The 24,819-nt window shown below is 50.5% G+C and overlaps 11 protein-coding genes and 1 non-coding gene across 12 annotated transcripts; 9 read left to right on the top strand and 3 right to left on the bottom strand.

Annotated features, from left to right (window-relative positions):
- Positions 1–22: 22 nt before the first annotated feature.
- On the bottom strand, positions 23–498 carry EI90DRAFT_3137001 (uncharacterized protein; the record flags this gene model as incomplete). Its single annotated transcript, XM_039064826.1, has 1 exon — positions 23–498. A coding segment is annotated over one exon (476 nt), but the record flags the coding sequence as incomplete, so codon positions are not given.
- Positions 499–957: 459 nt separating this feature from the next.
- Positions 958–2,198, bottom strand: EI90DRAFT_3159818 (uncharacterized protein; the record flags this gene model as incomplete). Its single annotated transcript, XM_039066249.1, has 2 exons — positions 1,787–2,198; positions 958–1,733 (listed from the first exon to the last, which is right to left on the bottom strand). The coding sequence occupies exons 1-2, from the start codon at positions 1,788–1,790 to the stop codon at positions 958–960; spliced, it is 780 nt and encodes a 259-aa protein (XP_038908190.1). The 5' UTR covers positions 1,791–2,198.
- A 172-nt stretch (positions 2,199–2,370) lies between these two features.
- Positions 2,371–2,954, top strand: EI90DRAFT_3136999 (YjgF-like protein; the record flags this gene model as incomplete). Its single annotated transcript, XM_039064825.1, has 4 exons — positions 2,371–2,404; positions 2,481–2,608; positions 2,664–2,738; positions 2,802–2,954. 4 exons carry the CDS (start codon positions 2,371–2,373, stop codon positions 2,952–2,954), a joined length of 390 nt encoding a protein of 129 aa, XP_038908189.1.
- A 621-nt stretch (positions 2,955–3,575) lies between these two features.
- EI90DRAFT_3147771 (uncharacterized protein) lies at positions 3,576–4,673 on the top strand (the record flags this gene model as incomplete). The annotated part of the gene is made up of 8 exons (XM_039065552.1): positions 3,576–3,600; positions 3,662–3,706; positions 3,754–3,779; positions 3,827–4,132; positions 4,186–4,244; positions 4,293–4,395; positions 4,455–4,550; positions 4,605–4,673. The coding sequence occupies 8 exons, from the start codon at positions 3,576–3,578 to the stop codon at positions 4,671–4,673; spliced, it is 729 nt and encodes a 242-aa protein (XP_038908188.1).
- An 82-nt stretch (positions 4,674–4,755) lies between these two features.
- EI90DRAFT_3294613 (uncharacterized protein) lies at positions 4,756–6,765 on the bottom strand. The gene is made up of 6 exons (XM_039067439.1): positions 6,756–6,765; positions 6,479–6,700; positions 6,275–6,398; positions 6,144–6,221; positions 6,049–6,084; positions 4,756–5,989 (listed from the first exon to the last, which is right to left on the bottom strand). The coding sequence occupies exons 2-6, from the start codon at positions 6,522–6,524 to the stop codon at positions 4,909–4,911; spliced, it is 1,365 nt and encodes a 454-aa protein (XP_038908187.1). The 5' UTR covers positions 6,525–6,700; positions 6,756–6,765; the 3' UTR covers positions 4,756–4,908.
- A 683-nt stretch (positions 6,766–7,448) lies between these two features.
- EI90DRAFT_3092646 (uncharacterized protein) lies at positions 7,449–9,194 on the top strand. The gene is made up of 2 exons (XM_039062446.1): positions 7,449–8,945; positions 9,004–9,194. Exon 1 carries the CDS (start codon positions 7,794–7,796, stop codon positions 8,943–8,945), a length of 1,152 nt encoding a protein of 383 aa, XP_038908186.1. The 5' UTR covers positions 7,449–7,793; the 3' UTR covers positions 9,004–9,194.
- A 179-nt stretch (positions 9,195–9,373) lies between these two features.
- EI90DRAFT_t291 lies at positions 9,374–9,489 on the top strand. The gene has a single exon. It is a non-coding gene; the product is annotated as a tRNA-Leu (tRNA).
- Positions 9,490–9,891: 402 nt separating this feature from the next.
- Positions 9,892–11,613, top strand: EI90DRAFT_3159813 (enolase; the record flags this gene model as incomplete). The annotated part of the gene is made up of 8 exons (XM_039066248.1): positions 9,892–9,921; positions 9,981–9,996; positions 10,097–10,389; positions 10,450–10,684; positions 10,737–11,158; positions 11,208–11,245; positions 11,303–11,476; positions 11,529–11,613. The coding sequence occupies 8 exons, from the start codon at positions 9,892–9,894 to the stop codon at positions 11,611–11,613; spliced, it is 1,293 nt and encodes a 430-aa protein (XP_038908185.1).
- A 160-nt stretch (positions 11,614–11,773) lies between these two features.
- EI90DRAFT_3092641 (uncharacterized protein) lies at positions 11,774–15,214 on the top strand. The gene is made up of 5 exons (XM_039062445.1): positions 11,774–13,068; positions 13,122–13,225; positions 13,284–13,737; positions 13,787–14,095; positions 14,147–15,214. The coding sequence occupies exons 1-5, from the start codon at positions 11,877–11,879 to the stop codon at positions 14,905–14,907; spliced, it is 2,820 nt and encodes a 939-aa protein (XP_038908184.1). The 5' UTR covers positions 11,774–11,876; the 3' UTR covers positions 14,908–15,214.
- A 333-nt stretch (positions 15,215–15,547) lies between these two features.
- Positions 15,548–17,262, top strand: EI90DRAFT_2950510 (CRAL/TRIO domain-containing protein; the record flags this gene model as incomplete). The annotated part of the gene is made up of 5 exons (XM_039055393.1): positions 15,548–15,814; positions 15,964–16,116; positions 16,235–16,410; positions 16,518–16,761; positions 17,047–17,262. 5 exons carry the CDS (start codon positions 15,548–15,550, stop codon positions 17,260–17,262), a joined length of 1,056 nt encoding a protein of 351 aa, XP_038908183.1.
- Positions 17,263–17,501: 239 nt separating this feature from the next.
- Positions 17,502–18,100, top strand: EI90DRAFT_3092634 (uncharacterized protein; the record flags this gene model as incomplete). Its single annotated transcript, XM_039062444.1, has 3 exons — positions 17,502–17,687; positions 17,756–17,811; positions 17,865–18,100. Coding segments are annotated over exons 2-3 (244 nt in total), but the record flags the coding sequence as incomplete, so codon positions are not given.
- Positions 18,101–18,478: 378 nt separating this feature from the next.
- EI90DRAFT_3092626 (uncharacterized protein) lies at positions 18,479–19,778 on the top strand. Its single transcript, XM_039062443.1, has one exon. The coding sequence runs from the start codon at positions 18,918–18,920 to the stop codon at positions 19,554–19,556; it is 639 nt and encodes a 212-aa protein (XP_038908181.1). The 5' UTR covers positions 18,479–18,917; the 3' UTR covers positions 19,557–19,778.
- Positions 19,779–24,819: the final 5,041 nt, after the last annotated feature.

The raw sequence follows: 24,819 nt of genomic DNA, 5'->3' as shown, positions 1-24,819 counted from the left end.
ATACGGATCAGCTGTTTGTGACTCGCTCCCAGGGTTGATTCCAATAACAGTGAAAAACTCAAGATCCCGAATATAAAAACGAGAGGCAGCGATTTTTGCGACGTCTCCACAGGTGACATCGCCCCTTTGAGCTGTCATCTTGATTCCAGCACCCTTGGCATACAAGTGAGCTCGAGGCTTCTCGACCTCGATGTTGATCTCGTCCAAGTTGGGGAACGTCTTCAGGCAGTCCGTGCAAAGTGCGTATCCCAAAGTCTCGAGAGAGTTGATCTCGCCGCCTGGAAGTATTCCAGCGACCACTCTTTCAATTAATTTTGCAAGGGTGCCATAGTTCACGGAGTTAGGCAGGGAGTCTGACGATGCCGCTAATTCGACTGAGAGAGGTGCTGCGGCTGATATGACCAATGGTTGTGATAGCTCCTCCGACCCGGGTTTTGGCCACTGGAATGCACCAAGAGGAGCTCGGACTGAGAGCTTGTTGAGAATTATCTTGTCCATCAACTGTGCCACGTGCCACCCTTCAGTCCCCCGACGCGGCAGAACCCGTCACTCCACTAGGAACACTCTTCGCATAATAGAGAACAACCCTGGTCTCAGTACTCAGAGTCATACCTTTCCCTCGCGTACGTCATATCTACTGATGGCTCTTCGCATGCTGATCATCCACGCACGTTTAGTTCAACACGGTCTTTACACGACAAACCAGAATCATGACATTGGTTGAAATGGGAAGTATATAAAAATGTTGATGCAGTTGTGTTGGCAGTGAAACGAAGAATAAGATGATGGTGAATCGTTTTGGAGCCTTCCAACATGCAGGTAGCTAACGTAAACAGTTGTGTAACAAGCGATGTTGATGTGGTGATGCGACAGCATATAGGTTATGAGGCAAGCGTAAGCTACGGCCAGAATGGAGGGCATGCTGAAAGAGGAAGGTGGAGGCCGGTCTGTATTCACTCAAGAAGACAACAGCCCACAAAGAGCAAGTGCTGCATCCATCTCTTTTTGCCTCGTTGAACCACCGGAAGCAGATCGTTCTTGATGTGTACGCTTCTTGGAGGTTGATACGGGGAGCAAAGGGGTGGATGATGCTCGTACGATTGGGGTCCCCTGAGCATTGCGCACAGTGCGTATCTGAAGCGTCGACGGAATACGCAGCGTCGAGAAGCTTTTGGAACCGAGAGTGTGTGATCGAGAAAGTGTGCGCGAGTTTCCGTAGGGCTTCTCTAATGCCTTGGAAGGCAACGGGGGCCCGTATGGTGTCAGTTCTGGCAAGCGAGTGGAGGTGGTTGGAATTGATGCGAGTGATTGGCAATCGGACGGCGTCAGGACTTCCTGGTCTGTCTCTTCTGTACAAGAAGCCGAAGACACGTTTGCACACGCCCATTCCATAGTGACATTAGGTTTCCGTTTCAGTGATGAGAACGAGCTGGAGTTAAAAGCAGGCATATGCACGGACGAAGTGGGAGGAGAGGGGCTCTTGTGCCGATGAACTGGTGGGGGAGAGCTAGGAGGCGAAGATACCATATGTTCCCAGATATAACGCGCGTGTTGGGGGTGGTAAGACGTGTTGTAAGCAGATCGGGGACGGGGTTGGGGTAGCTCTCTCGTGCATGCAACTTCATCCAATGTAGGAAAATGCTGCTGACGGGCTCTCAACGTTTCTGCTGAATGAGCTCTCCGGAAATTGCTAGTTCTGAAATTGATACCAGGCTTTGACAGCGCGCACCTCACTGTGGAAATGGATAGGATACAAGGTAACATGCAGGGCTTAGACCTAGCTTACACATTGAGATGGTTAGCTATCAAGCATTCCTGCGCATGCGTGGGGTTATGGTCTTGGGTGAAGGCGCGCTCCAACACGGCGACATGACGAACAGTAAGATGCTCTAGCCGTGGTTCCGGCGTGCAAACGCGTGTGATGTGAGCCGAGATTCCTAGGGCCGCCGACTGCGTTGATTGTTGAGTACATAGAACCCTCTGTGAGTCATTCTCCTCAGCTGAGCGACCAGCTTCTGGCGTCGGTGGGCAGACATTAACATATCGTAGGGTTGTAAACCGTGGCCTTCGCGTCTTCTGCAATCCCCAACATCCGTCTCTCAATCGGCATAACAAAGCAATCGAGAGACGGACGAAGTTCGCCTTGTTGAACGCGTTGCGACGCGTTGTCCGTGTTGTTTGGGATTCCCGGACCTCTCCGGGTGCTACTTATGTATTTAAGGATCACGCGGGCTGAGTAAATAACGTGTCCAATCAATACATATCATAAAATGAGATTTCCGCTGCGATCTCAACTGCATTTGACCCCTCGAGCCTTGTTGGCCAAGAAACTTCCTCATAAAAGCTCCATTGTTAGGTTGCGTTTATTCTATGCCTACAGAAATAACAGAAGTGTCAACATTAGGTTACACGTGTGATTCCAGATCGGTACCCTGAAGTGAACTGACCCTCCATCATTGTTCGCCCCACCGGCGATCTAGATGCTCCTGGCGCAATAGGTCCATATTCTCAAGCCATAAAGGCTGGACCATATGTATTCTTATCGGGAAATATACCCGCCATCCCCTCGTCAGGAGAAATTGTCCAGGGTGGTATCAAGGAGCAAACGGTACGTGCAATAAAGAGGTTGGTTGATTTCCGTATGGTGACTAATTACCTTCAAGAAACAAGTCTTGCAGAACGTAGATGCAGTGCTAAAGGCTTCAGGAAGCTCATTGGATCGTGTCGTCAAGACTACTGTGCGTCGACTCTATCAGGGTGTCTAGTAGACTTTAGCTAAATAATTGCCTGTCTGGGCATAGGTATTCCTTAAGAATCTGGAGAATTTTGCAGAGATGAATGGTGTCTATGCTGAATATTTTGGACGTCACAAGCCAGCTCGTTCGACTGTGGAAGTGGCTCGTCTGCCAAGAGACGTACTCATTGAGGTTGAGTGCATTGCAGCCTATGATTGAAATACTGCACTCATTTCTGTAATACGTATACATGAAGTAACAGGAAAGAGTGGAATCCTAAGCATGCATCTAAAATAGTCGAGAATCCGCTCAGCCGTCCGAGTCCGCGGTCAGCGAAATTTTGAGTCGAAATAATATTATCTGTGCGATACTCCTTTCTTGTGTCCACTCGTGAGGTATATATTCCTTTTCTATGGTTTCCTGAACTTCCCGTTAAAGAGAGGTTGGTCACCTGCCTAGGATCAACTATTACTAAGTCGCGGAGGACAGGCGGATAACCCTCTGGTATTGACGTATCATTATAAACAGAGTGAGAGAGGCAGGTATGGTATGACTGCCGCTCTCGCCAGCATTGATGCTCCCAACTGCATGCTGCAGCCAACCTTCGATGGCGCAGAATTCACTCGAGCAACTCGAGCGTAAACACACTTGCTTTGTGACAATGCTTGGGTTGAAGCACAAACATACTCCAAACAAGATAAGTGGCAAGTGCAAACCAAAGGTGGGAAATTGACTCGAACGCGGAACCATGCTCATATGAATCTGAATTCACGTCCCAGGTCATGTGATACAGTCACGCGCACACGCGTCCAAGGACTCGCGTCCTCACGTCCAATAACTATGTTCTTAACCCGCTCAGAATATGGTACGCTGCTCAAGTGTCCACACCTGTAGCATCGAAATAAGCCTCTTTCCCTTACTTTTAGATCGGGGTGTTAACACATTCTCGCCGGAAGGCCGCTTGTTCCAAGGTTAGCACCCAAGTCGCGGTTTTTGTCCAAGACTAAATTCCGCATAGTTGAATATGCTATCGAGGCGATCAAGGTATGCCATGTTTTTTGGTGCATGAATTGCGTAATAATTGTTCACAGCTTGGATCCACAACTGTGGGGATTGTTACCCCAGAAGGCGTGACTCTTGGGGTCGAAAAGCGAGTCCAGTCATCATTAATCGAATCATCATCTATCGAGAAAATCATGGAGATAGACACTCATCTGGGCTGTGCCATGTCAGGTCTCACTGCAGACGCGCGCACCATTATCGATCACGCCAGGGTTACATCGCAGAACCACCGTTTCACATATGATGAGCCCATCAAAGTGGAGAGTGTGACGCAAGCGGTTTGTGACCTTGCACTGCGATTTGGCGAGGGAGTACATGGTGACGAGGCGTTGATGGTATGTCATCGGCGCTTGCTTTGGGAGTTCCTAAACGCCTTGGACACGCACAGAGTCGGCCGTTTGGGGTTGCGCTGCTGATTGCCGGAATTGACGAGCTTGGGCCTCAACTGTAAGCCGCTTTTCATGTTACGATAATTTGTCTGCTCATTGCATTAAGGTATCACACTGATCCCTCAGGGACCTTCACGAAATATGAGGCAAAGGCCATAGGGAGTGGTTCAGAGGCTGCTCAGAGTGAGATTCAGGATAAATATCATAAGGTCGGTACCACTAGACAATTTGATTTGCGTTGTTCAACACTCAGCCAATGTGCCCACAGCACATGACGTTGGATGAGGCACATACTCTCACATTACGCGTTCTTAAACAAGTGATGGAAGAAAAACTAGATCAGCACAACGTTCAGCTCGCCCAGGCAAGTCTGTTCCCCATAGTCAAATCGGTCTGGAAGTTAACCTTTACCTGGCAGGTAACGAAGGAAAAGGGCTTCGAGATTTTAAGTGGAACCAAGCTCAAGTCTCTGATAGACGGGATGTGATGATGCACTACATGAAAACTGACTTGCAACTTGTACACCTAATATAAGCGCAATCCCAAAGGGCGACATTATAGTTAGTGCTACAAGGTTATATATTGATTGGTCCGTTTTGGTAAGATCCTAATTCAACCAATAAGTACGAAGTGCCATGAGCAAGTCTACACAACTGAAACAAAACCTGGAGAGGCACTTTTTCGAGAGCGGCAACGGGGGATTAATAGTGATGCTGGAGCATTCAATTTCCACGGTTTCGTTTGCACGGCTTCTTCCGTCGAGGGGTGCAATCATCACCATCGGGATTTGGAGAGGGGCGGGGGCGTTTGGCAGTCTGTTCATCAGGTGCCATAGGGTGCAGTGGCCATGGCGTAAATTCTGGAGGAGGCAGAGCTCCCCCTCTCCCATTACAGTGGCCGGGAGGGTGGCGATCTTTGGCCCGATCGCGTCCTATCGGCGCCTCGCACGATGGACAGATGAAGTGACCACACCAGGAAGGGATGAAAGATTCGAGTCGAGCCATTAACCTGGGATAAGACCCCTTTCCTTCCTCGATCGTACTGATGATTGGTCCAGCTGTTCGATCTTCACCGTACATCGAGTAGAACGCCGTGATCTCGTCGTGCTCTTCGCGAGTGGGCTCCAACCATTGTTCATCGTGGCGCTCCTCGAAACGGACCCGAAGGGTTGCAAAGAACAGAAGCGCAACAATGTCGATGCGTTGGTTTTTCGCAATGTATGAGATCGTATCGTTCTTGAGATGCACCTGCTGGAGATGCCTCCACCAATCATTTTCCTTCGATGATGAAGCAGATCTTGACTTGTGGAAATTGTCAGAACATAACGGGCACGGTCGGCGATCGTTTGTGCTTATTCCGATAGCCTTTTTAGCCTTTGCATCTCTCTTAACACCGTAGGCATAGAGTGCTCGGGGAATGAAGGGAAGGTCAGAGAAATCTGACGAAGGACTGTTCGGTGTGTTGTCCGGAGTTGACGAACTGGAGGGAATTGGAGGATTCGAGTCCGAACACCGGCAGGAGCCCACTCGGGTCCCTTGGGATGATGGCTGGGGCAGACCTGGCGCGGGCGCGGAGCATGACAGCCCATACCAGGGATTTGGTTCACCCTCAACGTCGGGGTCTTCTCCTGCGTACTCAGATTGTATGCCCCGCGTTGGATTGGGACTGGTGCCGGAAGGGGAGGAGAACATCGACAACGGTCCGCACGTTCCGTGTCTGTAATCCCAAGAGCCTGCGGAGGCTTCCACTGACAGCGCGCGTAAGGGGAGCAAACGAGAGCCTCCTGCATTGTTATATGGTAGCCTGGTAACAATGCGATTTAACACATAGTTTTTGCATGGATGAAGGCATTTCTTACGTACGTTATCTCGGTGTAGAGGTCCCAAAGAGTAGGCGGACTAATATTGTAACACACTCAAGAGCTGACTGCGACGAACAAGGATGGCCTCTGGCTTACCATTCTGACTGCTCTGGGATGACAATATCTTCATAATTTGGGAGAAGAGACACGAGGGAACCGTGTGTCAATTGGTTGCTATCCAGAATTTACTCAGTGAGCCATCGTTTTCGAGCTATGAACTCTCATACGTGTCAGGTGATGGACGACGAACAGTGGGGTTGGCCATGCTCAGGTCTTCTCCGAAAATAAATGGGTTCTGTGTCCCTCGGAAGGAATCGAAAAATTGCTCAAACATGTCGAAAGTGTGAGTCGCTGGTTGAAGTGCAGGGTGATGGGGGCTGCCTCAGTGACGGGTCTGAGTTTTTAAGATGTTCACAAAGCTTGGTACCTGCCTTCGATATAAACAATGGCCCCTCGAACAAAAGGCTCCCAAAGCATGCGCCTTGAATGAAAATCCAGGGAAGAGGGAATGTTCCGGCAATCCGCTTGCAAAGCGTTTCATCAGGCCTCAATTTAGGTGGCCCTGAAAAGGGGCCCAATGTTAGGGCACCAAACGACTTGGCCATCAATGAAGAGGAATCTCTTCTGAGAGACAGAGCACTTAAGGAGCAAATCTTGCAGTATAATTCAGCGGGACTTTTCTTCGTTACAGTAATACATTATTTTCACTCAATGACCGTATATCACCCTCGAATGAGTGATTGTACAGGGCCAATGGCCAGGTCAGGTGCGAATGCTCATCTCAGGGATTGTGACTGTCGGGGGTGCCCGCCTAAGTTATGGGGCCAAATATTCCCCGATCACCGAGGGAATCACAGGGTGCAATCAAAACCCCAGCGGCCAGATGATACGATTCAAAACGCAAGAGAGAGCAGGGACGACTCTCACAGAGAGGAAGTAGGGAGTTTTCCCAGAATGAGGTGTCCACAAGTGCTACCAAAGCGCTTGAGCGCTTTGTTCAGCTAAACTATCCCACGCCATGCCAGTCACATGACTTCATCCCTGGAAGAATCCGGGCCCTGCTCGCAAAGCACTTGAGGTTCCAGTGTTCGGATCAGTGATTCCTCACACATTTCTATTGTGTGCAGCTGCTGGGACATTCTGAGCCTTCGGATTGCCAGTTTAGCACGGATGAAGATGGCCGATAATGAGAGGTATGCCGGACAAGAGATTTGCGCAAGCGTGGACTGATGGCATTACCTGGTCATTTTAGTGTCAAGCGCTCGCTCATCCGGTCGCTAAAGGCCCGTTTGGCGCTGAGCAAAGAGGGAATCAACGGTCGGATTGCAGAAGTCACGGCTTCAGAGTCAGTGCGTTTTGCCCTCAAATAAATCCACAATCTCAGCCAGAAGTTAGTGTAGGGTGCTCAATAATTCTGGACCCGGGAAATGGCACGCACGGCTATATGCGTTAAGATCCGAAATTTCCGTAATTCAAGAAACCCTGAGTAGTGTCGAAGGAGAATTAGCCTTGGCCCAATGTGGACTCAATCGTTCCTTGAATGCCTCTTCTCCCACCCACCGACTACCTGATCGGCTTCTTGCGGAGATTTTCCGCCTTGGTGCCCAGACAGGCGACGCACGAGACCAAGAATATGCCTTTCTCGCCACTGTTACCTCAGTCTGCCACCACTGGAGAGAAGTCGCTTTGGCTGCTTCATTCCTCTGGACGCAAATAGCTATTAGTGCCGGTCATTATGATCCGCGAATGAGTGCATACTTGAAAAGATCTAAAGTGGCCCCTCTACGACTACATCTTATTGTGGACAATACGTTCATTAAATGGAGCAGGGAGAGACTTGGCGAATGGATCAAGGAGATCGAGCCTTATTTGAAGCGATGCACACGGCTCTCAATATCCACTTCTCAGCATGCAACGGCGAAGGCCATCTTTCCGCTACATGTACCCATGTCGAATCTCCGAGAGTTCGCGTGGGACGGTGGTTCTCCGCTATCCCATGATGATGACGAAGATGAAGATAACCACACTGTTACTTTCCTCGATCCATCCACTGTCAGCTCCCCTTCATACCGACTTACATACCATATGGGTGCTGTATCCATGGATTGGAATGATCAGATGGTTTCAAAGCTGGTCACGTTGAAGCTTTACGACTTGGCTGGGCGACCTACCCGAAGGATTTTACAACTTATTCCCCGTTGCACCAGCTTGAAGCGTTTGCGATGGGTTCAGCACCTTAGCGAAGATGAACAGCATACTGAGGCCCTCCCACCCTTCACGTCCACGTCCCTCGAAGTTCTTGACATCGACCTCCCCGACAACAGTGATGAAGAACGCAGTTTCATCTGGAACATGGACTTCCCTTCACTGAGATACCTCTCCATTGCCACTCGCTCCCTGAACACTCGGTGGGCAGACCGGGCCCTGGGGAGTGCGACGCGTTTTCCCCTTCTCATATCCCTCTGGCTGTCGGCGCACGCGTTCACACCGCCAACCATGATAACCTTCTTGCATGCCCATCCAAATGTTGAGCAATTCGGCTGTGGCATCAATCCTAACATCGGTGGTTTACTATCCCTCCTCGTCGAGCCGACATTTGTTGTGCCACGAGATTTCAAATTGTCAAATTTGAAGTTCATCTACTTCCTCAGTTCGTCACATTCTAGCAGCGTCTCCGCCTTGAGCGACTCCATTCGCTCTCTCTTTCGAAGCCGTGCGGGGTACGCGAGTTCAAAAGAGAATGGGAACGAACGCAAGCTGTTCAAGATCCAACTCAATGACGAATCCTGGACAGATCACTTGCCTGAAGACCTGGTGAAACTGAGGCAAGAATATGCCGGACAAGTTATCTTGAGCAATGGTGATGATTCTGTGCCAGATCGGTTCCGGCCCGTATAGGTGAGCCACAGGGTTTTCAGATCATCACTTACAATGCCTCATTCTTCCTCGTGACTAGAAACTTTCCCGCTGTCCCGCTGTTTATGTGTTTTGTTCGCACATCTGATGTCTGCTCGGATTCCTTATTGCATCTCCTAGGATATCGAGGATGTATTTCTAGTAGAAATAATTGTCCTTATTTGATCGGAATCTGACACCCCGCCGAATCAGCAACATCATAGCCATATTTACTGGGTGGGTTTCGTGGAGCAGCAATTCTTCCATGACGAAGCTAAGGGTAGCACAGCAGTGTTTTGAACCAACTGATGAGCCAGTCGATCTCGGTGATGTGCTGGGTGAAAGCCATTCCAGAGAGCAAAATTACGGTCGATTGGCAGTATTCTCCCTTAAAAACTCATGACGTCCGCGGTGCCCCCAAATTCTCGAGTGGCGAGATGACCGAGCGGTCTAAGGTGCTCGACTCAAGAAATAACCCTTCTTGCGCGTCTTCACGTGTCCTATTCGAGTCTCGAAAGAGGCGTGAGTTCGAATCTCACTCTCGTCAAGTTTTTTTTATCAACCCCCTAGGACAAGGAGCCTTGCTGAAAAATGCGTAGCTCACCTATCAGCATCAATTCCTCTACATACAACTTAATCCTATCCATCTTCATTAGTATTGTTGTATGTGCATACTTGTGGTTTGTGTCGGGGCCTGTGCATGCACATGTGCGGCTCGCTGAGCACATCACAATTTTTTTGGATTTCGCATCAGGAATTCTCCTTTCAATTGCCTTTCGACTTTCCATCACCCGTACGGGTACTATCGCACCGAGACCTGCCGCAAGCGCAAGCGTCTGCAGCCAACGGGAAGCTGACCATTGCGAGCAACTCCTTCGGCCACTTATAATTGGACCGGGAAGCCCCGTCAGCTCGCCATCGATTCACGATCTCCCACTCATCGACCATCATGTCCATCACCAAGATCCACGCACGCCAGGTAAGCTTATACCGTCAGTAAACTTTGGATACTGTCAAAAACCTTTTGTTCGCTGCTAGATCTTCGACTCTCGTGGTAATCCTACGGTCGAAGTCGACCTACACACCAAGAAAGGCTGGTTATGACTCCGATCCAACTCATTCTCCCTCGATCATACTCATCCTGGCATTTCAAGGTCGCTTTCGGGCTGCAGTGCCTTCTGGAGCGTCCACTGGTATTCATGAAGCGGTGGAATTGCGTGATGGGACCAAGAGCGAGTACGTTGGAAAGGGCGTTCTCAAGGCGGTTACGAACGTCAACGAGAAGATCGCGCCCGCGCTCATTGAATCTGGGATTAAAGTTACCGCTCAGAAGGACATCGATGACTTTTTGATCAAGCTCGATGGCACCCCAAACAAAGGGCTACTTGGTGCCAATGCAATTTTGGGTGTCAGTATCGCAGCCGCCGTAGCCGGTGCTGCTGAGAAAGTGGGTGATTCAAGATAGTGTTTTAGACTGGTTCCGACTCAATGAATCGCATACATGCAGGATGTGCCATTGTATCAGCATCTCGCCGAGCTTGCCGGTGTCAAGCCACCATATGTGCTCCCTGTTCCCGCCTTCAATGTCATTAACGGGGGCTCTCATGCCGGCAACAAACTTGCGTTCCAGGAGTTCATGCTCCTCCCTACTGGCGCGACAAGCTTTACTGAAGCCCTAAAGATTGGAACCGAAACCTACCATACCCTGAAGAAGGTCATTAATGCCAAGTATGGAATTGACGGTACGTCTTGCGCTTTGAGAGGCCCGCGAAATAGCCAAACGTATTCGATCAGCTACGAATGTCGGTGATGAGGGCGGCTTCGCCCCCAATGTGTCTGGCGCTGTGGAATCCCTTGACTTGCTTGTCGAGGCGATCAAGAAAGCAGGCTACGAGGGGAAGATTCAGATTGCTTTGGATGTCGCTTCCTCAGAGTTCTACAAGGAAGGGAAGTACGATCTCAACTTCAAAGATCCCAACTCGGATCCGTCCAAGTATCTCAGCGGAAAGGAGCTCGCCGATTTTTATGTCTCACTTATTAAGAAGTATCCCATCGTGTCCGTCGAGGATCCTTTCGATCAGGACGATTGGGAAGCTTGGACCCATTTCACCAAGGAGAGCGGAATCCAGATTGTGGGCGATGATCTTACTGTTACCAATCCCCTTCGTATCAAGACTGCTATCGAGAAGAAGGCCTGTAATGGACTTTTGCTTAAGGCAAGCCACGGCAATACTCGAGTAGATCGTCCCGCTGACAGTACCTAAGGTCAACCAAATCGGAACGGTTTCTGAATCCATTCAAGCGTATGGCGATGTTCCATAAAATCTTGACCCTACATTCAAGATCCATGCATTTTATAGAGCCCAACTTTCTCAGAGCGACGGATGGGGTGTGATGGTCTCCCACCGTTCCGGTGAGACGGAGAACACCTTCATCGCGGACTTGTCTGTTGCCCTCGGTGTCGGCCAGATCAAGACTGGTGCACCAGCACGGAGCGAGCGCGTGGCGAAGTACAACCAACTGCTCCGCATAGAGTATGTTTTAAGTTGGAGATTTTTCAGTGTAGCGGCTAAACCCCATTGACAGAGAGGAGATCGGCGCGAATGTCGAGTACGCTGGCGGGCGCGGATTGTCGGCTGGATTGACTCCTCCTGCTCTCATTTCAAAGTAACTGCCTCGCGAGTAGGAAAAAAATGGTTCATGTCTTGACGTAGCATTGAAATTCTCCTAGAGATGAGAACCAATCAAAGTGGTCCCCTGATTACATAAGACTGCCAAGTCCAAGTGCACATGTCGATGTAATATATTTTGTTATGAATGCAATGGCTGTACACGCCGCTCACGTGAATTGAAGGCTGCACGCAAGCCGAACTCCGAACTGCGACCTTGGGCCAGCCTCCGACCGCGTTTGACCCACACGGCTGACGATTCAACATGCCTTCTGGCGGAGGTCTTTTTTCCCGCCTTAAAGACAGGACGGCCACGCTAGGCGGACGTTCCCCCGGTACACTACCTGCTCAACCGAACAAAATTCTTACGGAGCTTGCTGCACCCAGATTGGTTTTGACAAGCGAGGATGAGAAGGGTACAGAGTTAACTATGTCTCCAGCAAACTCTAGTCGTATCTCAGTTGATTCCTTGCCAGTTGTTGGTACCGCAAATGGAGGCCAGCCGACTCCAGACCGAGACCGACCGCCGCCCCTGATTCTACAGCCACATGATCTACCTGATATTGGCCTCGCGACTCCTACCATAGGGAATGAACCTGTTTCGGCATTAGATACAACACCTCGCCCCGCTCCAGATGCCCCCGTCTTCAACGACCCCTTCGTAGGCAGCAGCAACAGACAGCTCAAGCCCCCAGGATGGGGGCCAGAGGCAACAAAATCTCCTAGCAGAAAGACATCCCTTGTGTCGCTCCTTCGGAAAAAGTCGTCGCAGAATTCGGTGAAGCCCAAAGGATCCCCTGCTTCCCGTAGAGGGTCGCTTGCGTCAAGTGACGGGGGTTCTGTACGAGAACGGCAAGGTTTGGAGCACACCCCCGACAACTCTCCACCACCTGCTTCGCTTGTCATGTCCCCGACAACGATCTCATTACCATCCTCAGCGTATCTGTCCGCTCCATCTAAAGATTCTGATAACATATCACTCCGTTCGAATGTGTCCACTTCTGGAAAGAAGAAAGGCTTACGCGGCTGGAGTAGCCCCAAGAAGGCGAGTGGCCCCGCCGGGGGTATTGCTGGAGCGCTGGCATCATCAGGCATGTCGCTGGCAACCCATGCGACTGGGGGGCAGAATAGCCCCCCCATACCGAGGCCCTTACCAGGTTCCAAGCCTATCAAGGGCGCCACACCAATGCGAAATGGGACAAAACATGCTACAAGAACATCCATAGACAACGTTCTAGCTCGTAGCGCTCCTGGTCTTTCGTCCCCGCCAAGGTCATCCGAAGAGCCAGATGGGTACCCAGGGGAGTTGTCAGATGAACTTTATGAGTCGCCGGACGGGTTCAGCTTCGATGATGATGATATTCCAGTCACTGGATTCGCCGTTGCCAGCTCTAAGCGGAACGCTGACTTCCATGACCTTTTCCCTGACGTACCTGGAAATGATTATCTAATTGAAGGTGGGGATTTTGATCCTATGTTGGCTTTCTGTTCGTCATCAAACATCCCTTAGATTATGGCTGTGCCTTGCAACGCGATATTCTTGTTCAAGGACGATTATACATTTCCGAGAACCACATGTGCTTCCATGCCAATATCTTTGGTTGGGTCACGAATGTAAGGTGAACGTACAATTTCCAATTTCAATCGAGTGCGCTAAAACATTTCAACTTAGGTTACGATCCCCTTTGGCGATGTCACCTCTCTTGAGAAGAAAATGACGGCATTTGTCATTCCCAATGCTATCCAGGTCACGACGCGTAATGCGAAGTACACTTTCGCATCCTTCATAACTAGGGACACCTCGTACGACGTTATTCAAAACATATGGAGACTCTCGTCGCCTCAGGGTGGAGGAGGTCTGCAACATGGAGAGAAAGTCAGTTTGCGATCTGCCGTTGGCAATGACTCTTTCATAGCACCGGAAGATGCCTCAGCGACCGGTCGGGATGGTGATTTCGGGGAGAGGAAGCATAAGGCTACGCAGTGTGCATGCCTAAGACAGGGGCAGCATTTAAGCGAAACAATGATGAATTGCGTCATGCCGGGGACTCCAGAGCAAATTCAGAATCTGATATGGACCAGCGGATTCATGAGAGATTTCATGTCCAATAATCAGAAGCTGACTGGTGTGATCAGACCTCTCTTGTCAACAAGCTCATGCTCACTTGGTTTCAGATATTCAATCATCGGAATGGTCGCCTCAGTCCACCGGGTCACATCTTCTATCACGAACGATGACGTACACCAAACCCCTCAACAATAATTTAGGACCAAAATCGACAAAGTGTGAAATCACTAACGAATTTTTGTACGCCGACCCCAATGATTACTACACAACCCTGACGACGGCGAAGACCCCTGGCGTGCCCAGCGGCAACGTATTCTCGGTGAAGACGAGGACATGCCTGATGTGGGCAGGCTCCTGTTCCACTAATGTTATCGTTACAAGCATGGTGGAGTGGACCGGGCGGAGCTTTATCAAGTGTAAGGGGATCATCTGTTCGTTATATCCTGGCTGACGGGTTTTGGAAATAGCGATGATCGAAAAAGGTGCCATGGAGGGCCAACGTTCGTATCATGTGGACCTCGAAGCCGCAATGAGAGGCTACATTCAGGAGCATAAGACCGAGTTCTTCCCTGAAGGCGAACCGGAAGAAGCCGCGGTTGCTGAGATGACCTCGCTTCAGATCCCTGCCGCTCAGGAAGCGCCTCTAACACCTGAAGAAGCCCGGAAAGCCCGTCAGCTCGAGACTCCAGCTAAAGGTCTTCAATGGGCACTGGACACCTTTACTGGGGCTTGGAGTGTTGGTGTTAAAAGTGCGAGTGGTGCCTTTGAAATCCTTTGTGACATTTTCGAGAACACGTCTCGGCCCACGCTCGTCACGGTTGTCATCGTCGCACTTGTGCTAAGCAATATCTGGACATTGGCCAAATTCCAAAATGCCAGGTATGAACAAGTCGCGGTGAAGCGTCGACATTTTGGTTCGCCATACGACGGGACTGGACTGGAGAACGAAAATTTGAAGGCGGAGGCTTTGAGGGTATTGTTGGAAGGTGTCATTTCTCGATCGGGACCTGAAACCCCATTACACCCACCTGCGCCGCCGCCGCCACCACCACCACTGTCATCATCTGCGGCGCTTTCGCCTCCCAAACCCCGGACGCCGGTAGGAGCCGAATCTTCGTCAAGTGAAGATCTCAAGAGCCTGCAGGAAGCCCTCGCCGAGATTGAAAAGCGCGTGGAGGAGCTCAAAGTCCAGCTCTCCAAGTTGGATGAGGAAATTATTAATTCATAGCTGCATCTGCCGTATAAGTATACCCTCACAACATGTGCATGCCCTCATCTGTATTGTTGTTCTCTTTTTTCCCTGCTTTTTTCTTGGTTTCAAGTATAATTGTGCGAGTTCTACAACTGCGTATTCGAGGTTGCCATTCCTTTCACTATTCAACATCACCACTATCATTAGCCCGTGGTTATTCCTGGTTCATGACAATGCTTTTCTTGCCTCGTAACAAATGTTCACCATTGTTGTCTCCATAACCCATGTAATACTGGATTGGATACTCGCATCGTCGATATTTTGAATTCGGAGGAGTTGGCCGAATATCACCAATATTGTTGTTGACGGGCCACGGGCGCCGTTGATTCAAAACCTCGCATTTGTCAGCATGAATTCGAGGTTTCGCACGCCAAGAGAATCCCATCGGCAGCTCGGGATTGAACACGGGATGATTAAGCATGCTCATGCAGCGTTCCGGGACCCTAATTCCTGTTGGATTGGACCTTGACATCTGATTAGTCTGTCCCAGCATCCCGCCACTGCTGCGAGGGTCTTGAACTCACGAGTCACAGGGCCTGCATATTAACCTGGTCACTGTCACCTGAACAATTGGAAAGAATCAAGCGAGCCTTCGGCGCCTTGCTAGCGTGTTTACATGGCTTCTCCAACATCCAGTAGCGAACCCTCGGATGTGCGGACTGAATCTGCCTCTTCGCCTTTATCGAGTAATGGCGTCATTGGAGAACCTGAATTGGCAGGGATTCCAGCTCGAGGGACTGGGATCGTGCCCCTAGGAACGGTCACCACCGGCAGTGCGATCGTGCGGACTGGTCGGATTTTGTTGGCTCCTTTGCCGAATGTAAAGCCAAAGGTGTGGCAGTATACTGAAGAGCAGGAAGCGAAAACTGAGGAACTTCGAGCGGTACGTCTCCACAACAATATCCCTCTGACCTTGAAATGAATGCTTTGTTTTGACGTCCCTTCGGCAACATTGGAACCCATGCTTGTTAATGTTCTATGCTGCGCATGTATGCCCCTTGATACTTCCCGGGCCCGTCGACACACTCATAGTATGCCAAGACGTTGATGCTACCGGAGACTGATGCATATTATCCTAATGAGGAGAAATGGCTCGAGGATCCCGGGTGCGCCGCGAGGTATATGAGGGCTAGCAAGTGGAGGCTCGAAGAGGCGAAGCGACGCATAAAGGGGACACTTGAATGGGTATGTTCTATTTTCTAGGTCACCACGCGATTCGTACATCCCTGAACTTATCATCTCCAATTTCTTGGTCTTCCTTAAATGATTACGGGATGGGGTTTCATCTATTGATCTTTTATAGCGCCGGGAGTATAAGCCCGATATCATACCAGCGGATGAGGTCAAGGAAGAAGCGCTCACTGGGAAGATTATCCTCAATGGATTTGATAATGAAGGAAGACCTATAATGTATCTCCGACCAGGTATGGAAAATACGAAGGAAAGCCCAAGGCAAATCAGACATCTTGTATTCCACATGTGAGCGCAGACCTTCATTCGTCACACATAACATCCGTACTTAAATTTTTATTATCACCGTACCCGGAATATCTGCGTACCTCTATACTTCTGTACATCAATGTCAGAGAACGAGCGATAGATTTAATGCCATCGGGCCAAGAATCTATGGCGTGTCTGGTCGATTACAACAGTACGACACTGCGAAACAGCCCTTCCATCTCAAACGGGCGTAAATTCCTGAGTATTGTTCAGAATCATTATGTAGAACGATTAGGGAAGGCAATCGTCGTGAACCTCCCTGCGCTTTTGAACTTCTTTTTTAAAGGGATATCGCCTTTTTTGGACCCTGTTACAAGAGATAAGGTGAGAGTCGCAATTAGCAGTTGTGACTAGCCATGGTACTGACAACTTCTTTTCAATATAACCGATGTGTGCTTGGTTACAAGATTGTAAGTCTGTGTCCGTATTCTTATCTTCTTTCCTACAAATAGATTGAATATTTATTAATGCTCGTTGAACTTCCTCCCCTGTACTATATTCCTTTCCCTTTCCCTTCTACCGCATGCGCAAATTCATCGTCACCCCTCCCTCGCGCTATCTCAACAATGGACGCACGGCTATGCACCGGATCCGACCTCCTCTTCTTTTCATCAGAAATTCAACCCTAATCTGCTAGACCTTTTCCCTGCAAATCAACTCGATGCTTCCTTACCTGGTGGGGAATATCAGTACGAATACGACCATGAAATATACTGGTCAATGCTATGTAAAAGATGTGGCATCCGACCCGACGGGAGCCGATGTGAGCCTAGCACGATCGAGGGCCCGGAGATCGAGGTTGTTACGTCATCGCCGATGCTTCAGCCTTGACTCGCAGCCATCTCACTTTGTCTCAGGAAGGAACGGGGGAAGCAACTAGCGGTGGCATTGGTGAAGATCATTGGGAGTTGAAAAGAAGCGGTGGCAGGGGGTTGGTGGAGAGGGGAGTCCCAAAAGAAAGGGGTTCCGATGCCAGCTGGCTCTGGCCTGCTTCCCTTCGGAAGCGGCCGATGATGATCATGGTTGCGAAATGTTGCACTAATAGTCTAATCAGACGGTGTAAGCGCTTTTAGTGGAAACGGCCGGAAACCAAGCGGTCCCGGCCTGTGAATTGGCGCGGGCATTGTGCGACCTGTAATGTACAACAGAATACATGACTATCCAAATACACAGTTCAGCGAGATACATCAGATATCAGGTTGGTGAAAGGGGAGGTGGTGGGTAGACGCGACAGAAGGTAAAACAACTAAAGGAAGCTGAAATAAGTAGCACAGGCGCTACAGTGAGACCTGCACGGAGTTTGCGCAAGGTAAAGTAGGCCTACTTGAAAGCGCAGCGCAATATGAACTTGAGAAAGGAGCTTAGATGCAGACGACTTGTCTGTGGCGCACATATAAGCTTCCAGCCCCTGTTGCAACCAACTGAGGACTTACCAGTCCCGATGGAGCAGACGCGAAGGCAGCGCTGAGGGAGCAGGCGGAAGGAAACCTTCTGCCAGTGTCACATGCACGTCAAAAAACACGTGAGGAACGTGAAAAACCCAGGATAGTGAACACCCGCAAAGTCCCATCTACGCTGCAACAACGCAGGACCATGCGGCACCATTCAGCGCCAATTACCGTCGAGATTAGTCGTGTGAAATAAGAATATTAAACCATGATATTTCATGTGTGTGTGTGTGTGTGAGCTCTGGATATTTAACGTGCACGTGCAGGCTGCCCGAATGAGGCGCCAAGGGCACGGATCAAAAGATCAAAAATTATGTACAAGAGGGGAAGTAAAACATATGGATGCGTGGGTTCGGAGCGCCTAGGGGTACTCGTACACTGTTTCCGGGGGGGAGTATACATTTTGGATTTGTTGGCAATGGATGCCGGCTCCGAGCATTGTTGGCCAGACACGTAAGCATGCCTCTTGATGCATTGGAGAACCGCGGCGAAACAGGTTAGTTGAAATGGCTCCTGGGAATGTTGGCCAGACGACTCCTTTGTGCCTCTTGGTCCTTTGGAGAACCGCGCTTCGGTAACGTGGGTGGGGGCAATAACCATTAGGTGCGGAGCCGCGTGTTTTGCGAACCACTCAGCGCTTTCGTAAGAGAAGGAAGGGAGATAGACTTGTGCCCATGGTCTCTTGACTACTGTGAGCAAGAAGGTAGGAAAGTGGAAGGTGATGGAAGAAGGCGGCACAGAACGGTGCAAAAGGCCAATGCAGGATAACGGGTCATGTAAGTGCCATCCACGTCGTTATCCATCACGGCAAAGGAGAACCTCTTAGACCCAAAACCAGCAGCCACATTGGGCATACTGGGGGAGCCTCTAGATGATATTTCATGTCACCACTGCCTTAGAATTTCCTCCAAAGGCAATTATTTACTAAACATCGGTACTCGATGATCAGCAACTAGAGTACTCGCTTCACTTCGTTGAACTCGGCACACAGGGTATCAGCCATCCAGAGATGTCAAAAATTCCAAGGTAAGTCGCTACATGAACCAGACACTGACCCTTCCGCCAGAAAGGCCTCGCTCCCGAAGCGTGTCGCCGGGGAGAACAAGCCACAGCCCTGACCCACCTGCAGTCCCATCCACACCCAAGAAGAGAAAAAGAATATTCTCTCCTGACAACTCCCCAAACTCCTCACCAGCCACCCCAAGGGTGGCATACAGAACCCACACCAACATAAGCTGGGATGCAGAAGACGCAACCCCAAGCGAAAGACACCAAAGGTACATCAAAACTGTCGACCACCTCCTCGACAACATAGTAAGCCACGCACACAAATACCAAGACATCACCGACGAGTACAAAAAAGAGGGCCTCCCAAGTGCAACCAAAACTAAACTAGCCACCCTACTAACAGACCTCAACATTACTCCTGCCCTGAACCGTGACCCCGAATCCCAGAAAGCCCTAGCCGATGCAATAGCCATCGCAAAACAACTCACCGACACAAACGCGTCCCTAGTAAAACAACTGGAAACAGTGAGAACCACCACACCAACCCCTGCACCAACCCAAATCGCAACTGCGACCAGCCCGGAAAACTACCCTCTGGACAACCAACAAGAGTTCCTTATGGATATAGCATCTACCCAACCAAACCATCAAGGACATATGCACAGGTAACCCGGAATAACGGTAACGTCCCTTCGTATAAAAAACACACAAAAAGACCTGTCCCCCCACCCCGTGCCCCCATGCAACCATCAGACAGAAACCACCCAGCTCGACTAATCATCTCATCCAGACAGAAACTCCCGATGGAAAACCGAAAATTTGGCCCAGAGACAATACACTAGAGACTAGAGGGGCACCCAACAATGACTCCGAGCCAATGCGAGGTTACAGGACCCCCACCGATTTTATTGTTATCATTAAAAATCAATTCGACAATTTTTTCAATTAGCATTTTTTTTTTTTGGTGGAACCCCAGTAGCTTTCGTGGATACATTGTATTTGGGGTTTGTGATGGGGATCGGTGATCCCCGGGAATAGATTGGGACTTGAACCGGGACTGCCACTGTGAGGAAATGCAGTTATGCACGTGGTGTGGGACTCCCAGGCGCCCCCAGTCGCGGGGGGTCTGGTATACCCACTAAAACCCCACTGCTGCTCAGCCAGTTGTCTGGTTGACACTCTTCATTCTGTAGGTTCCCGCTCCAGGTGTGTAGCACTAGTTTTGGTGGGAGGGCCTTGTGTCCGTACTTATTTTGGTGTCACGACCTGACATATCTGTCACTTCCATCAATGCGTCCTAGTGCCACTTGGCCTGTCCCGCCTGCTATCATCATCATCCGTCCATCCATCCGTCCACCTGTCACCCTCATCCACACTTCCTCCCCCACGTGCGTACCTTCCAACTGTCAGGGCACACCTGCCTGACCCGGCTCCACCCGGCCCAACCTGACCCAGTACCCCGCCGGTCCACCCTCCCTTACCTCCTCCCCCTTTCCCTTCTTCCCCCTCATCCTCCCCTCCTCAGTTTCTCCTTATCTTACTTCTTCTTTATTCTCCCTTTATTCTACATGGACGACTTTCTCTGTATCAATGTACAATTGACCCATCTGCAGCGCGCCCACCATGTACCCGGCCCGGGCACCTCGGGCGACCTCCTGCTGTGCCCAGCACGCACGCCTGCACCGGATACCCTTGGGATCTCCCACGGAGACACCCGGATGGTTACGGCTGTGTGCGAGGGTGATGTGGCACCCGTCATGTGATCCAAGCCGCATGTATATAAACGAACCTGAAGTGGGAACCAAAGAAGTAGCCTTCTTCTCAACCTTCCACTTCAGGTAAGCAGTACAATATCTCCCCTTTAATGATAATAACAACCTTCCACTTCAGTCTAAGTGGCCAGGGACCACTGTCCCACATCGGGCCTGTCAGTACGCACGCCCGATCCGCCCCCCGCCAGGCTCTCGGTCCCGGACGCTATACCCGGACCCCCTCGACCCCAGACGAGTCCCTGACACCAACCTAGGTTGCCCGCTTCATTGTTGTCCACCTGCCAGCCGGACGGCTTGTTAGATGGCCAGATGGCCTTTTCTCTTTTGTCCGCTTGCAGACTATTGTTCCTCCTTTTGTTCCTTGCTTGCCTTTTGTTGACCAAGTTTGCCGATATTAACTATTTGTTTCTTTCTTCATTCATTAATATCGTGCTTGATCCGCCACTCCTTCCGGGCCGGTCCTATTTAGTTACTTGTGTTTATAATGCATGTAGGTTACACCGGATGTACCTCAGTCCATATATCGACTTGGATTCCCCCTCTAGACTCCTCTCCTCATTGTAAGGCTTCTGTCTGAAATTGGGACACCAACATAAGAACAAACCGCAGTGCTCCACCCGAGTTGCTGAAGCTAAAGTCCCGCCCCTCCGACCTTATGAGCCCAGACGACTTCGCATGCCTTGCGGGTCACCCGGATATGCGTCTGACATGTTCCTGACAGTATATACGAACTCAAATCGCTCTTACGTTCTTTCCTTGCTCTATCATTGTTTCACTGAACTGTGTCTAGAGCTTATCAGACCCGTTCACAGACGTGCACTGAACCTGGTTCTTCTAGGCTTCCAGGTCTCAGTACACTTGAAGAACTGTTGTGCAGACACGACCTAGACCCTTCTGAACGTCCGCCATTCCAAAGCTTTACAGCTGACTGTGATGACCCTACCTCCTCCTCCACTCCTGCACCCTCCCGTCGATTTCATCGTTCCATATTCCAAGACCATGATGAGGCGGCTGCTGTTGAGAGAGATGTCGATCCGGACAGCCAAGCTGATGACTATGACCCTGAAGCTTCTCATAACCCTACTCCACGTCCTGATCCCACTAATCCTCTGGACCCGCCAGACGCCCCACCCAACTGTGGTAATGGTGGTGGTGACGGTGATGACAGCGGTGATGATCTGCCTGAGGATCAGCTGCCAGATGACCCCGGTAGCCATGTGTTGGCCCAGTTGATGGACGCTATTGCTGCCCTGGCCTGCTCGACCACTGCCGCTTGTCAACCCCCAGACCCCAGCCGTAGGACGTGTCAGGGCACACCCGCCTGACCCGGTTCCACCTGGGCCCACCTCACCCGCTCCCCGCTACCCATCCTTCCTCCACCCTCCATCCACCCTCTTCCCCCTCTTCCCTTTCCTCCCTTTTCCCTCTTTCCTCTTTCTCCTTTATTTCATTCTCCCTTTCTGTTTATTCTTTCTATTTACACGGACCACCTTCCCTTGTATCATTGTACTGTTGACCCATCCGGCTCGGACACCCCGGACGACTTCCCGCTACACCTAGCACACACACCTGCAGTGGATGCCCTCGGGATCCCCCACGGGGATACCTGGATGGCTGCGGCTCTCTCCGTAGATGACGTGGCACCTGTCATGTGACCCAAGCCGCATGTACATAAATGTACCTGAAGTGGGAACTGAAGAAGTAACCTTCTTCTCACGTTTTCCACTTCAGGTAAGTAGTGTAGTTCTTCCTTTTAATAACAATTCACGTTTTCCACTTCAGTCTAAGTGGCCAGGGACTACAGTCCCAGATCGGGCCTGTCAGTACGCACGCCTGCTTCGCCCCCGAGAGGGTCCCTCTGCCGGGCGCTACATCCGAGCCCCCTCCACCCTGGACGCGTCCCTGACAGGATGAAGCTTCGTGAGCCTGACCAATTTGACGGTACTGACCCTCAGAAACTCCATACCTTCCTTGTTCAGTGCGAACTCAACTTCCAGAACTGCCCCCAAGCGTTTGTCAACGAGCATACCAAAGTCATCTACGCCACATCATTCCTCAAGGGGATTGCTCTGAGTTGGTTCGAGCCTGAACTTCTTCACGGTAACCCGCATCGCCGTCCACGCTGGATGGACAACTATGAACTCTTCATCCGAGAACTCGAAGAGAACTTTGGCCTGCACAACCCATTTGGTGATGCTGAACGTCGTCTAAGTACCCTGACCATGTCGGATAATCACAGAATTGCCAAGTACGTTGTCGAGTTTAATCGCAATGCTTCACAGTTACCCGGATACGGTGAGGTTGCCTTGAGGCACCATTTCTACAATGGGTTGCCGGATAGGATCAAGGATGAGATCACTCGTTATGGTAAGCCACGCTCGCTGCATGACATGCGCTCTCTTGCCCAAGATATCGATGGACGATATTGGGAGCGCAAGGGCGAGTTGTCGCACCGTCCGAGAGATTGAGCCACCTCACCTGACTCCTCCAAGCAGAACTCGGGCAAGAACTCGAAGTACTCTAAGTCCTCCAATCCTCCTGACTCCATGTCCGACCCTTCCACCTCCGCTGACCGCTCTACCAAGGACCCTAAAAAGTCCAAGAGAAAGCAACCCGACTCTGATTTGTCCTTGAAACTTGACAAGAGTGGCAAGCTCACCAAAGAAGAATGCCAGCGTCATTTCGAGAACAACCTCTGCCTCTTCTGTGGGCACTCTGGGCATGTGGCCAAAGAGTGTCCTAAGTCCTCCTCCTGTGCGGCCAAAGCTAGGGCAGCCCAGGCTGAGGATGTCATGGATTCTGTGGTGGATTCAGATGAGGAAAAAAACTAGATAGTGACCCTCCGGGCCCTGTACAACCGGTTGGTCATGCTGACCCTCCTCGTACGTCTAGAGTCCTGTGCTTGAACGCGTCTGGACTATCCGCTCCTCATTCTCTTTTTCTCCTTGTTCTGATGATGGTCGATTTCCAACTTCAAGGGAGTGTGCTCCCGGCTCTGATCTGCTTTCTGCTTCAAGGGAGAATGCTCCCGGCTCTGCTCTGTTTCCTTCTTCCGGGGGGTCTGAACCCCGTAAAAATATGTCTTTTCCTTCTTCTCTTCCATCTGGAAACTTTCCCACTCTTATTGACTCAGGATCTTCTGACACATTTGTAGATACATCCTTTGTCGATAAACACCACATCTCCACGTATCCTGTCGCGCCTCTGCAACTCCGTTTGTTTGACGGTACCATGAACTCCATGATCACCCAAGCTGTCAATCTGCCCATCCAATTCGCCACTGGTGAGGTTACTCCGATGACATGCTATGTCACATTGTTGGATGGCTCTTGTGCTATCGTCCTAGGACATGACTGGCTCACCTGACACAATCCGTTGATTGACTGGGTCTTGAGCAGTATAACTTTCCGGACGTCTGAGCAATCCAGTCCAACCACCCTGAGCTCTCCTCCCGTAGTTGTGGACTCAGTCCCAACGCAAGGGAATCCAACCTCCGACCCACAGTGTGCATCCGTCCATCAGGCAATCACCATCGAGATCGTCAGCCTGGCTGTGTTTGCCTGGACCACCCGACTCGATGGATCTGTCACTTTCTGCCTGGAAAATCTGTCCACATTAGCAGAGTTGTGCTCGACATCCATCTCGTCCAACCCTGTTGACCTCTCAACTGTTCCTAAGGCTTATCACGAGTTTGCGGATGTCTTCAGTAAGAGTAAAGCCAATACTCTCGTGCCGCACCGTGAATATGACCTGAAGATTGAGTTGGAGGAAGGCTCCCATCCTCCCCTTGGCACCCTATATTCCCTGTCCCAGTCTGAGCTTGAGGCTCTCTGTACATTCCTTGACGAGCACTTGGCGTCCGGTTTCATCCGTCCTTCATCTTCAACCCACGCCGTGCCAGTGCTCTTTGTCCACAAGAAAGACGGTTCTCTACGTCTTTGTGTGGACTTCAGGGGCCTCAACAAGATCACAAAGAAAGATAGGTATCTGCTGCCGTGTATCTCTGACCTCCTAGATGTTCCTAGCTGTGCGAAGATCTACACCAAGCTCGACCTCTGCCATGCGTACCACTTGGTATGGATAGCAGCGGGCGATGAGTGAAAGACTTTGTTCCGCACGTGCTACGGATCCTACGAGTGGCTCGTCATGCCATTCGGTCT

This window comes from Cantharellus anzutake, assembly GCF_015039405.1.
Source record: "Cantharellus anzutake strain C23 chromosome Unknown EI90scaffold_176, whole genome shotgun sequence".
Lineage (NCBI taxonomy): Eukaryota > Fungi > Basidiomycota > Agaricomycetes > Cantharellales > Hydnaceae > Cantharellus > Cantharellus anzutake.
This window is presented reverse-complemented; position numbering and strand designations above follow the sequence as displayed.